General features: G+C 37.7%; 1 protein-coding gene across 1 annotated transcript; it reads left to right on the plus strand.

The window, feature by feature from the left end:
• Positions 1 to 2,625: 2,625 nt before the first annotated feature.
• On the plus strand, positions 2,626 to 8,014 carry LOC141616376 (methyl-CpG-binding domain-containing protein 5-like). Its single transcript, XM_074433849.1, has 3 exons — positions 2,626 to 3,040; positions 7,106 to 7,228; positions 7,492 to 8,014. The coding sequence occupies exons 1-3, from the start codon at positions 2,720 to 2,722 to the stop codon at positions 7,729 to 7,731; spliced, it is 684 nt and encodes a 227-aa protein (XP_074289950.1). The 5' UTR covers positions 2,626 to 2,719; the 3' UTR covers positions 7,732 to 8,014.
• Positions 8,015 to 13,194: the final 5,180 nt, after the last annotated feature.

Here is a 13,194-nt window from a genome sequence, read left to right on the forward strand (position 1 = left end):
GTGACTTGGTCGGCGGCGCGGTGTTTCGGCTCTTCGGCATCCGTACGTCGGTTGATGAACCGTAGGTGGGCTGTTCGATCTCAGAATTAGGGAACGTGACATCCTGGAAGTATGTAGTTTCTTCACTCACAGTTTCTAGTTGCTTTGACATCTTCTTAGCTCTTTGGATGGTTTTGGTTCTTTTTTTTTTGTAAGGGAGGTGACTAGCTTTTAGTATCTATCCCCACAGACGGCGCCAATTGTTCCGGGTGTAATTTCGGAGCAGTTATTGTGACCACGTGAGCTTGTAGAATGATGTCGTTGCTCGTCTCTTCCTTTCACTCTTTCCTGTAAAAGATTAACAAACTGAGGACTCGGCTTGGGGCCAAGTGTACTCACTCCGACGCTCAAGTCAGTAAACTTAGAGAGATAAGTTGTATGTTACTTGGCAAAGTATATTGTAGAGAGATAAGGGAGTTTATACCAGATTATTGGATTGTGAGATTATTAGATGATTTTCGGATTGATTAGTGATCCTTTTCTCAATGAGAGATGCGGAGTATTTATAGACTTTCACCTTTTGTCACGTAGTGGCCAAGTGGCCAAGTGGCGTAGCAGGTGGAAAGACTATCTTACCCTCGGCCGAGGGACCCATGGCAGGCCGGCAGGCCTGGTTGACTCCATGCCGAGGGGACTGGATGTGAGTACACGGATATGCCTCTCGGTCGGCTAGTTGCCGAGCCGAGACCCAAGTGACAGGCCGACAGGCTTTGTCGGCTAGGCCGTTATTCTTGTTGACTTGTTGTCTTTTAGCCTTGACCTTGGTCAATATGTTGACTCGGTCAGCGGGTGTAGAATATGCCCCATCAAATGTGATTGTTCTCAACTTTAATTATTCTGTACTCACCATATATTTTTTTTTTGGTGCAAATACTCACCATATAATTAAGAGTATTATAACATGTCAATTGGCTAAGACATTAGAACTTAAAAAGACCAGTTTCGAAATTAAAAGTTTAAGTTTTTACAGTGAAATTGTTTCCCTTACTCTTACATTGACTTACAATATAACATTGAGTTTTGTACCTAAAATGTTCATTTATCGCATAAAACTAGAAAATACAAAATTATCGTGCATCACCATGTTTTCAACATAAACCGCAAGGTTTCTAGCTACCACAACTTAGAACTAAACATAAAAATTGACTATGTTTTCAACTTTAATTGTTTTGTATTCACCATATAATTAAGAGTATCCTAACATGTTCAAGTTTTTACACAAATACCTAGCTCTGTTAGGAATCAATTACTAAATGCAGAAGATAGCTAAAACATTAAGTTTCGAAAGTAAAAGTTCAAGTTTTTACCCTAAAATTGTTTCTATAACTGTTACATTCAATTACCACATAACGTCGAGTTTTGTACCTAAAATGTTCTTTTATCACAACAAACTAGAAAATACAAAATTCATCTGCATTCACCATATAATTATGATATGAGAATGTTCTCAACTATAATTGATCTGCATTCACCATATAATTAAAGAGTATCATAACATGTACATTCTCATAGACATTAAATTGTAAAAATCCCAGTTATGTACATAAAAGTTCAAGTTTTTATATACAATAAAACATTAACTTCACACCTCAAACTACAAATTACATAGTAAGTTTTCAACATAAACAACTAAGTTTCAATATCTCAAGGTAGAAATAAAAAATTATCAAGTTCTCAACTTTAATTGTTCTATATTCAACCTACATATTGGAAAGTTAGGTCAAATGTTGAGTTTCCAAAATAAACAAGGCTGTTTTCATTCAATATTATCAATCAATAACTAATAAAACAACAACGATTAAAAAAACTGATTGTAAACTTACTTGTTGTTTGAGAGCCGCCTGCATCAACTTCAATTTCGCTTTCAACATCTTTCATGGCCATTGATTACTCCAAAACAAAATTGTTGTTCCACAATCGCACAAATCTTCTCATCCATCCCAATAGTTTATATACACATATGTATATTCTTCCGTTAAGAGATTCATGATCTATGAATTTGCTGGTTGAATTATTCATTTGTTGAATTTTTTTTTTTTGAAGAAAACAGTTTCTTCATCGTCTCCCACGATTGTTGCTCAAAAAGTGGGGCTGATAAACTTTTACTCATAGTATCCTCCGCCATATTTCTTTTTTTTTTTTCTTTTTTTTTTTATGGAAATAACCCAGATTTCCCAAAAACCTATCTATTGGACTCATACCTCCTATTTGGGCCCGTCCTATGCTATAGGACGGTCCTATAGGAGAGTAGCTGCAAGCCTGCAAATCAAATTATTTAGACCTAAACCGATAAACATTCGGGCCATACTATTTTCCGAGTCAATTTGAATTAGAGTCAATTTAAATCCTAAATTCGGGTGTCGGATCACATGCAGATCATTATCCTAATCGGATCTTTCGAACATACTCAACCGAGTCAATTTTACCAAATCTATTAAGCCGAATTGGGCCAACCCGTTTAATTGACAAGGTCTAACTCCACAATATCCACAGTTTCACACTATCCAAATTGACCAACCCATCAAGATTCTATAAAACTTACCTTAATTAATACACATATAATCATATAGTATATATATACACCCCCAAATTGCAAATTACAACACCAGACACAAAACACAACACCCAACACACCCCGTCTGTCTATTCATCTCACTAACTCTTACTTTCCCCTCTTTCAATGTCACCGGAACCCATGGACGACCCGAACAACTCCGACCCGAACAACTCTGACTCAATTCAATCCGACCCACTTCTCCAAGCCGGAGCATTCATTGACCCCACCCCAACTCCTACATCCAACGGTAACGGAACCAAAAAGCTCAAAACTGAGGCGGTGGAAACAACACCACAAGGGTCCGATCAAAAATCCGGTTTATCATCATCAGCCGGTCCGGTTGATGTTACTGACCAGGCTAATCGACCCGATTGGTTGCCTCCCGGTTGGTTGTTTAAGGAAACTCTTCGAACTTCTGGCGCTTCTGCTGGGTCTAAAGATAAGGTTTTTATTTTTTATTTTTTATTTTTTGAATTAAAGTTTTTGTCTTTTGTGTTTTTATCTTTTGTTTATGGTTTAATTAGTCATTCGATGCAATTCTCGACTCGGGTAATTTGACTAGCTGTCTCTAGGTTATTGACTCGGGTAAGACTGTGTACACCCGACTCACTTATCTTGCAATTTATGAATTTAGGGAAGGGTTTTAGACACGGGGCTATCATCCCGTCAATTGTTTACCTTTTTTAATCAAAGGACAATAAAAATTGAGGGGGAGGGAGTAATATTTTCGGGTTATGAGTTATCTGAACGAGTGTCATTAACACGGAGTAAGATTGTGTACACCCGACTCACTTATCTTGCAATTGGGGAAGTTGTTTGGACATGGGGTTATGGTCTCAGTAGACGGAGAGAGTAATATTTTCGGGTTTTGTAGTATCTAGAATACATTGTAGTATGAATGAATCGGAAACCGTCTTTCTGTGTTTGGTAAACTTGGGCGAAGTTGATCTCGCCATGGGTGAAGTCTTTGTCTTGATTGTTTAGGCGTTTTACTGACACACTTGATTTTTCCTCTTACTCTATTTTTTGGAGTGTGTATGTCCGTGATGTGTTTAAGAGTCATATACTCATATACTAGTAAACGCAACTACACAAGTATGATTTGGTGCCGGGTTTTTGTTCTTATGATTAGTGAAAATACAGGAAAAAAAAAGGTATTTTTTTTGGCATTCAAGAGATGATTTTTTTGGATTTGTATTTGGTTTGCGTATCAATTCATCTGAGACGATGAAATATAAATAGAAAGATATTGTTTGGATGTTAATGGAGGAACGATTTGCAAAAGATGTAGAATTGATGGACAGATATATAAACTTAAGGTTAAGGGTTGTTGGGAGGTTTTGTGTGGTTTAACTTTTTGAATCTTGATTGTTGTAGGCTTGTGAGGAAATGAATCATCTTTCACCTTTGCTCGGCTTTTATTAAGCAGTTTAATTTAAGTCGGAGTTCTGATATGTTTAGTTTAGCTGTATTCAGCTCAACTTAGTTGAGTTTGATTCATAATTTTGAGGACTTTATCTTGAATTTTGACTAGCAGCAAAGTATGTGGTCTTTTAAATAGGAAATCTTACATCTAGATGAGTATGATACTACTATGATGTCCAAGTGGTTCTAATAAGCAAACAGAGCTAGACATTAAAGTCGAAGATAAGTCCGCATTGTATTAATTTTGCTCCATTCATGTCAGCCACCTCCGTGTAGTTCAGTTCATCCGCTTGGTTCAGGTAGGTTTACTTCGGATATTTCTTCCGGTTAGTTTTGTTTGTTGGTAATAGATGTTTTTGTTCTTTTCTCCAAAAACATACGAGTAATAAAGATCTTGTTTGTCATATTTAGGGTAGGTTTATTGAAGCAAATATCATGCCTGGTTGATGGATTCTGTGAACTATTCTTAGGCTTTTGTGTCTTGGCGTGTCTCATAAAGAACTGGTGATGGCTAAAGCTCCCTTATTTATCCTGCTCTTATTGAAAGACACGGGCACACGACCCATAGCTAATGAAACTTAGATGTTTAATGTCCAGTTAGTCATGCACTTAGCTCTTAGTAAACTGAGGGTTTCCTCCCATTGGCATTATGTTACAATCACCTCGATGAACGTCATTGTTGCTCTTAAAATGTGCATTTTTGGCCTGTTGCTGAACGGGTTTTTATTTTTATTTTTATTTTTTTAATCCAGCTGGAGTAGTCGTACGTTAATTAGGGTCTTTTTGTCTTTTGACAATACTTCATAGCCTATAATATTGAGATTGTCAACACTAACTCATAGTTACTTTAGGAGTATTTTTGTCCACATGGGTGTCTGATTTAACCCTATCGTTGTGTTTCTACCCACGGTGGCCCTCCCTCAATTGATGTTGAAGAGTGCACGTTACACTTATCTATTGTTTGATATTGAATGAATCGTTTCACCGCATCTTATGTGTCCCCCGTAGGCTTCCTATAAATCGCATCGTTGTGTTTTGGTCGTGCATTATAAACCGTCACGATTTGTGATATGATACCATGTTGGACAATGTGTTTTTGTGTGTGTGTGTGTGTGTGTGCCACTTGTCTGTTAGGTTTTACACTATTTAATTGCTTGGAGTCGTTTGGTTCCATTGCTCCCCTACCACAGGGATGTCAAAATGGTTTGGCACACCACTTGATTGTTTGATATGGAAACTGTTATTAGGCCATATAATTTGAACCACTTGGATGTTCAAAGGATCTCAATATCAATAACTTTCCCCATAAAGCCGATCCTTTTGTGTATGTATTATGACATTCCAAATTTAGCCATGTATACCATCGCTGGTGACGGTGTCAAAATGAGTTATATTGTCAACACCGACTCAGTGTCACATTAAGACTTATTTTATGCCAACATGGGACGATTTAGCAGAAAATGCAGTGTTCCAAAGTCCAAACTGTCTTGTCCTTACCAAAGTTGTCAAATATGGCTTGATACACCAACTTATTGTCAGGATGAGTTAGATTGTCACCGCCAACTGATAGTGACAGTAAGATTCCTTTGTGCCGGCCATTTTGTTGTGTTTCTATCCATCGAGCTCTACCACAATCCACAAGTGACGTTGAACATCGCTTGATCCACCAATTTATTGCTTCAGTAAATCTGGTATCACCACATCTAATGTGAACAAATAGGATGTATTTTGTCAATTTTCAATTGATTCCCCATAAAGCTGCCTTAAGCGTATATTATAATCGTAAAATTTGTTCATATAATACCGTCTTGGACAACTGTGTTTGATTGAGTTTGTGCTTTCAGCCCTAAGTCATAGATACCATGGGGTTAGTTTTGTGCCACATATGTGCCAGTCTGACCACCTAGAGGCGTTTTGATCTATTATTCTCCTGACATGGGATGCCGAAGTATTTGACACACTACTTCATTGTTCTATATTGGATTATTTGTCGTCACCACACAAAATGTGGAACCTTGGGATTCTTCTTGCCAATTTATAATCGATTTTGACGCTGCTAGTGTCCATTTTAATGAAAGCCAATGACAGCCATTTATTTTACGATATGCCTTCGATTGACTTGTTTTCTGAGAGATGCTTAATTTTGTTTAGCATTATTGAATGCATATGCATGCGATCTATGCTTTTTTATTGAATTTTCAACGCTGCGGCGTGGCCGGCGTCAAACTAAATGGAAAGATAGAATTTTGATGTGTTGAGCTGTTTATAGCATTAACTATCTTTGCCAAGCTGATCAAGTTCCGTACATCCTTCTAGTTATTGGTTAGCAGTTAACAACTTTTAGTCTGTTGATGTGGCAGAGCCTGAAGCTTAAAAACGTTAATGACGGTGAAAATAAATATGCTTCAGGTTGAAGCAGATGCTCAATTTGCTGTTCCTATTGCATCATGGAAACTTAAAGCTATTAGTAAAAGATAGAGAGATTGCTAGCCTGTTTTCTGATATTCGTTACCTATTAAATTTATCATGTGGCAACCGTCGTTGTGTTCCTGCATGTCTTTTTGGACTTTTTGTTGTTTCCAGAAGCAAATAGCAAAAAAACACGCCTTAGTGATGTGCGTTCTAGGAGGGTTGGTAACTTCCTGCGTTGTCAACTATGTGTCGGGAAAGAAGGGAACCTGGTGGGTCGGCAAACTTCTCGAGAGAAACATTTTGTTTCTTTTTTCATCATAGAGGAAAAGGAATTGTTTTGAAGGAAAGAGATTTTAGATTCTGGGGTAATCTTGAGATAGATGCCTACGTCGAAGAAATGCACGTAGTTTATGGGTCAGATTACTTGCCAAAGAGAGAAGTTTTGATGAGGGCTTTTGACTCTCTGTTGTATGTCAGTACTAAAAGAGTTTCCTGCGATAAGTAGTTCCGGCCTGTATGGAAACGGAAGTTTGACGGTAATTAAATAAAAAGAAGTGAATTATTCTTAGTAGAAAATTACCTCTTTTGTGTTCTTTATAGAGTTAGCCTACGGTTTCTGTTTTTCTTTCTCAAGTTTTCTTTTGGTTAAATGCTGTTTTCATCTTTTGACAGTATTTCATAGATCCAGCCTCAAACCGTCGATTCCGATCAAAGAAGGAAGTCTTCCAGTACCTTGAAACTGGAACCACTCCTAAGCAGAAAAGAAAAAATGCAGATTCTGATGCTGAGAACACGGTAAGCATTTTATTTTTTTCTTGAATCCTCTCTCTTTTATCCCGTTTATTTTCCTAGCTTTTTTCTTCTGCATTCGGTTGATGCCTCGTGAAACGTGACCAATGTGAGATACATCTTAGCTTTCTACGAATTCTCAATTGAGACTATCCTATGATAAATGTTATCAAGAGACTGTCGCACGTTCTCATGAAAACAGTTTACTGGTTAGGTTTTTATACGACTCTATTTTGTCATTAATTTGTATCTTCTGTCCTTATTTGCAGCAAGGGGCACTACAAGTCACCGAGACCCCTAACAAACGTAAAAAATCAGAAGCAAAGGCGAAAGTATCTATGAAAAACTTCAATTTCGATGAAGTCCCAGATAAAGTTAAATGGGACTTGATCGATGTTTTTGAAGGAACATGGAGACCCTTGATCAACGGTGTTGAAAGGGTGCCTGAATCATCTAAACAAGAATGGACTGCGGCATTTACTTACCTTACATTACAAAATGCCGCCTAGTCTGCCGTCTCTCTCAATCTTTCTCGCTCTGGCGGAAATGAATTTAAAGGACCGGTCGTATGTCATACTAACCATTATACAAAAGCGGACAATGTTTATGTAGTAGTCTTTTTATAGCCTCTTTGTTGTCGCTTCTTTCTGAGTTGGACAATTGAAGGCTCATGGTGCATGGTTGATGGTTCCTTTGATTTGTTAGAATGAGTGTGTGCTTAGAACATCTTTAGATTATGGTTAAACTTTGTAATTTATGTTAGAAGTTAATAGAGTTAGAGTCTTTGAGACATGTTGCAGAAGCTGTGATCTTTCTACTTGCGATTGCTTTCGTAAAATTTTAACCAAATATTTGACCGCCGAGTCTTGCATGAGATGGGTTTACGCTTGAGACGTACGGAGTACTTGTTAACCACATCATGAAGTTAAAAGATTACGTGTGTATAGAAGTAATTAGGTTGGTCTCGCGTATTCCCTCCGTCCTGGACGATCAGATTGTCCAGCAAAACCCTTCTCAATTAGGTAAACAAATGAATAAGACGTCCTAAAATGAAATAGGTAAACAAACGATTTGGATGCAGCGATATAGGGATTTTATGATATTTGACTGTTATTGTTCGTGGATCATCTAACCAAAGACCTTTAACGTTGACATACTTGATAGCTTGTAAACCACGCACATCAGCTAACTTTGGAACTGACTCGAGTTTGAGATTATGATTCTTGACTCATATTTTACCGTCATTTCATGTGTCCTTTAAATGATTTCATACAGATACATGATACATCCTCTATGTGACCCGTGAAGATGTAGTACAATCATTGGCCAAACAAAACCGTCAAATATTTGGCCAAAAAAAGGTCAAAGTGTACAAAAGTCAACTAGATCATGAGCAAAAACAAAGGCTTTATAATTATTAAATAAAATTAAGGTAACAAGTTGCAAAATGCAACATGCATTGACGATAAGGTCCCCCATCTTCCTAACAATCGTCATTCTCAACAATGAGACGAAATTGCATTATTTACTCTCCATTAAATCATCATTGTTAATTTGTTATGTGATAAGGTCCCCTTTCTACATGATTCATCTTATGATATTCATCAATCACTCAATTTTTCTTAGTTTTAGTTCAATTTTTTGGTTGGTGTCACAATCATATTATTGGAGTATATGGCAAGTATGGAACGAGTAATATTCGATGAACCTCTACTCTCGGTCATATATCAAATGTTATTAGTCAGTAGTTAAATCGACTGTATTCAAACAATTCATTCACTCATTTGTTTTCCAAAAAGGGCAAAAATTGAACTATCTATACGTCATCTTACAAAACAATAAAACATAAAGAATACCCGAGAGAGACTGGAGTAAATGAAAAGCAAACTATCTTTTTAATATTTTGGCTGGGCTTCGACCTGTTCCATTGAATCGAAACTCTTTGAATTGGACCGAACTTATAAAACTTGAGCTAAACTGGATTAAAATGCGATGAAGTTGTTGGATTTAAAATTAAATAAGTAAAATGAACCAAAATTAAGTCCAACAAACAAGGCCGTAGTAGTTGCATTAACTAGATCTCTTAAGCTAATAAGTTCTTGATCCATATATGTTACATCCTGCAATTAAGGTTGTATTTAGGTCAATTGTTGAATGTTGACCCTTCATTATTGTCTCTTTTTGAGAATGAAATGAGATTAATCATTAATGTATATTAGTATTATTATATATAATAACCTATAAGATTATACTGCGCTAATATGGGAATCAAATCCATTAAAAGCTAAACTAATTGGTGTAGTAGTTGAGTAAGGGATGATCATGTGCTTAAAGCCTCAAACAACTTACCATTTTGTGTATGAAAGTATTCTTTTTCTGAATTCCAATACCATGTAAATTGTTAGGGTGCAAATCCATGTTCTACATCGGTAGAATAAAGATGAAAGTTCATCTTTATAAGTGTCTACAAAATATAATAGTACGAGGCCTTTTGGGAAGAAGTCAAGAGTAAATCCGTGAGGGTTTGGCCCAAAGCGGACAATATCGTACCATTATGGGTTGTGGACACAGGTGCAGCAGAGGCCCAACAGAGGGTATTCACGCTTCCGCGCAACATAAATGATAGTAGCTTCACATGTTCGAATGTAAACAAATGATCGAAAAGGGAACCGTAAACAAATGAGTTTTGTTTTAAGCACCATGTGATAAAACGACATATCAAAGACATTGTAAGTTTACATGTGCATTGTACGGTTGGTTAACCTTGAAGACGGCGAACTTGGAATAATTATCAAATTTATATGTTGACTCGAGTTTGACCAAAATTTTGAAGATGCTCTCTAGTCTCTAGTTATCATAAGCAATAAGTCTCCCTTGTGACGGTCACAAATAAGAGACGGTCAAATGTGACCACTTTTTGATAAAATGTAATCACTCATAAACTGTTCATAAAATGTTACCTATGAAAAAATGGTCACATTTTCTCATAAAATGGTCACATTTGGCCCGTCTCTTATTTGAGACGAATAGTACCCGTCGCAAATAAGAATTTGCGATCCATAAGACCATAACTAACTATACACATTATTGTGTACTTCTACTGTTCTACAAAACATGTTGTGTGTCAATTTGAGGATTAATTAAGATGATGTGTTCGACTGTTTGTGGAGAATGAGAAATTCATAACTAATTTTAATGCTAGTTTAAAAGAAGTATAACATGATCCAATTTAAAAGTACGATAAACATACCGATTAAGAAACTTAAAAAGAATATTCTAAAGTATTATAGTTCAGTTTAGGTTTTGCATTGAATATAAAGGACAATAATTTATCTTAACTACTTTGATACGCCATTTGTAGCATTCTTCGTGGTAAAGGTTTAATACACACTAAACAACTAAATCGAATGTGAGCGTGTTACATGTAGTTTTGAGGTAAATATGAGCAAGTTACATATTGTTAATTCACTGGTACATTTGCGCTCGATAATGTAATACATACATGCATGAAGCAACACGTCATTCCACTTTCACTCGCATATCATAATCGACTCATTTTTTTTCTTTTAAAACCCTATAACTAAAAAAAAAATACCAACCAAAATCACTTACACATTACTTTTGTCTATTTCAACTCCATTATTTATAAAACAAAAATGAAGTTGAGTCACAATCCTTAAAGATCACATGCACTCACTACTATACTAAAAAAATATACGAAAAAATACAGTTGGAAAAATGATGATATCATAGTCAACAAAATGAACGGTATTTGATTAAACAAAATAAATATTTGATTGAATGATTGACATGTATCATGTATGTATGAAATTGTGTTGCATAAAACGTAAGCTATACCGCATGCAAGACGTCATGGATGGTTACTTGGAAAAAGGAATAAAATTGGATATTAATATCACGTAAATTGCGATGTGGTAATTAGTTAGTTATGGGTCGCCACTCGGGAGGCATGTTTAGAGCCCGTGATCACATGACTATTCCTATTTCTTTTTTTTTGACAATAATATGACTATTCCTATTTCAGTATCTACTTTGTGCTATGCTCTCATGCTTTTCTTTCCCCTTTTAGACCATCCCCAAGCAGAAGGTCGAGTTAATCGGGTCACCAATATTTTTCCTCATTATCACACCTTAATTATCTTGACCCACTTTCATCCTCCCATGCAGAAGGTCACGACCTAGGTCACCAACCCAATTATTTTTCACTTTTTAACCAATGAGAGAGTCCACCTCTAAGGGTCATCATACTCAACCAAATGTCACCTTCTCTTTATTTTGACGGTTGTCCTTTTTTTGTTTCGTAACAATGGGAGTGTCTGCCACCTAGCGGGTCACCAACAAGGTCACCAACTCAACTCAAGGTCACCAATTGACCCTGAGTAGTTGAAGGTCACCAAAATTAACCCCTTAATCCTAATTTAAGGTGTCATTAAGGTGACCCAAGAAGGTCACAACCCAGTCGGTGACCTTGCTTGGGGATGGTCTTAAAGTCAACATTTACTTTACATTGATAGTAACTTCTCATATGTGATTAGGCTGACCGGATCCGAGTAACTCGACCTGTACGATTGTACCCGACTTGACATCTGAATGGAGGACCCGAGCTTGATTGTAACTAAAGTTGACCCGATTATATATGACCTAATCCGGACGTCCATTATCTCTAAATAACTTGAAAATATCTGATAAGTTCATGACCTAACATAGAGTTGGCAATGGGTCGTGCTGGGCCAGCCCGCGTGTCGGCCCATCGTATTTTCCTCCAAAATTGACCCGACCCAGCCACGAATATTGGGCTGGCCGTGCCGTGCCGTGCCCACTCACCCCAACCTCCGCCGCGGCCCGCTCCTGGCACGTCTAGTTTCGTGCTCGGGCCGTGCCTGGCCCATTGGCCATTCGAGCCGGACCAAGAAGCTAAACGCCCACAAGTGTTATTTGAGCACCAGATGAGGGATGGGAACACCGGCCTGAAGTAGATACGCCCATTGGAGTAGGGAGAATCTCAAGACGGTTCTTGATTTCCGCTTCGCTCCTTGCAAAAAGGTCCCGCCTCCATATGACCTCTCATTTTCACCTAGAAAAGTGTGAAATAATGTTATAACCACGCAAGGCCGTATACAAAATGGATAAATGCAAAATCGACTATGGACTAGGCTAAATTAGCTAAAGAGTGTAACAAAATGAAGACAAAGTGAAGGGTTTAAGGCCAAAAATGTAGGGTGATAACATAGTTATCACGGAGCCCGCCTCAAGCACGATCGTGTCGGGTCCGTGCCGTGCCTTCCCTGGAGCCGTGCCGCCTGCAACAAAAGGGGTTGGGAAAAGATCATTATTAATCTCTTAAATCAATATGATGCATATTGTAACCGGGTAGGTGTACATGAGAAAAGTTTAGATCCGGGGCTTCCTATTCTATCCCAAAGGGATTCTTCTATCAGCGGAGAGGTCTCGCTTCTACCTAAGATAAAGTCCGGGGGCGCGGCAAATAGTTTTCTCTTTCATCGAATCGAAAGGGGGATAAGAGAATTTTATCTGCTTCTTTAAAGGAAGGATCCCTCTTTTCCGTAAGGAGAGGGCTTCACGCCTTATCATATTAAGGGGATACTAACCCAACCCCGGATCCGCAACCCGAATCTAAGCAACGAGAGTGACTCTACCCACGGCCCGAATTGCCAACTCTAACCTAACCCGACTCAAACTTAACCGAATTCTAGCATACCTAAAACTAACTCAGGCCAGCCCAAACCGACCTGAGTCCAAATTCGATCTGATTGACCCATTTATCAGATCTATTAACGTGAGTATATGACGATTGTAAGTTATGACAGTAGGTATTCTTGGAGAGTTGGAGGCCGTTATCACATGAGTATATGAGTATCTAATTGCGACTACTTTGTGCTATGCCCTCATACTCTTCACGCCCGTTTTCATTGGCCTTTTAAAGTCAACAA

Source organism: Silene latifolia, chromosome 1 (genome assembly GCF_048544455.1).
Source record: "Silene latifolia isolate original U9 population chromosome 1, ASM4854445v1, whole genome shotgun sequence".
Taxonomy (NCBI): Eukaryota; Viridiplantae; Streptophyta; class Magnoliopsida; order Caryophyllales; family Caryophyllaceae; genus Silene; species Silene latifolia.

What these genes read in the sequence shown, in the direction of transcription:
- LOC141616376 (XM_074433849.1), top strand. Translation starts at nt 2,720, where the DNA reads ATGTCACCGGAACCCATGGACGACCCGAACAACTCCGACCCGAACAAC. An exon ending in CTGCTGGGTCTAAAGATAAG is followed by an intron (nt 3,041 to 7,105) that starts GTTTTTATTTTT and finishes ATCTTTTGACAG; the next exon opens with TATTTCATAGATCCAGCCTC. An exon ending in ATTCTGATGCTGAGAACACG is followed by an intron (nt 7,229 to 7,491) that starts GTAAGCATTTTA and finishes CCTTATTTGCAG; the next exon opens with CAAGGGGCACTACAAGTCAC.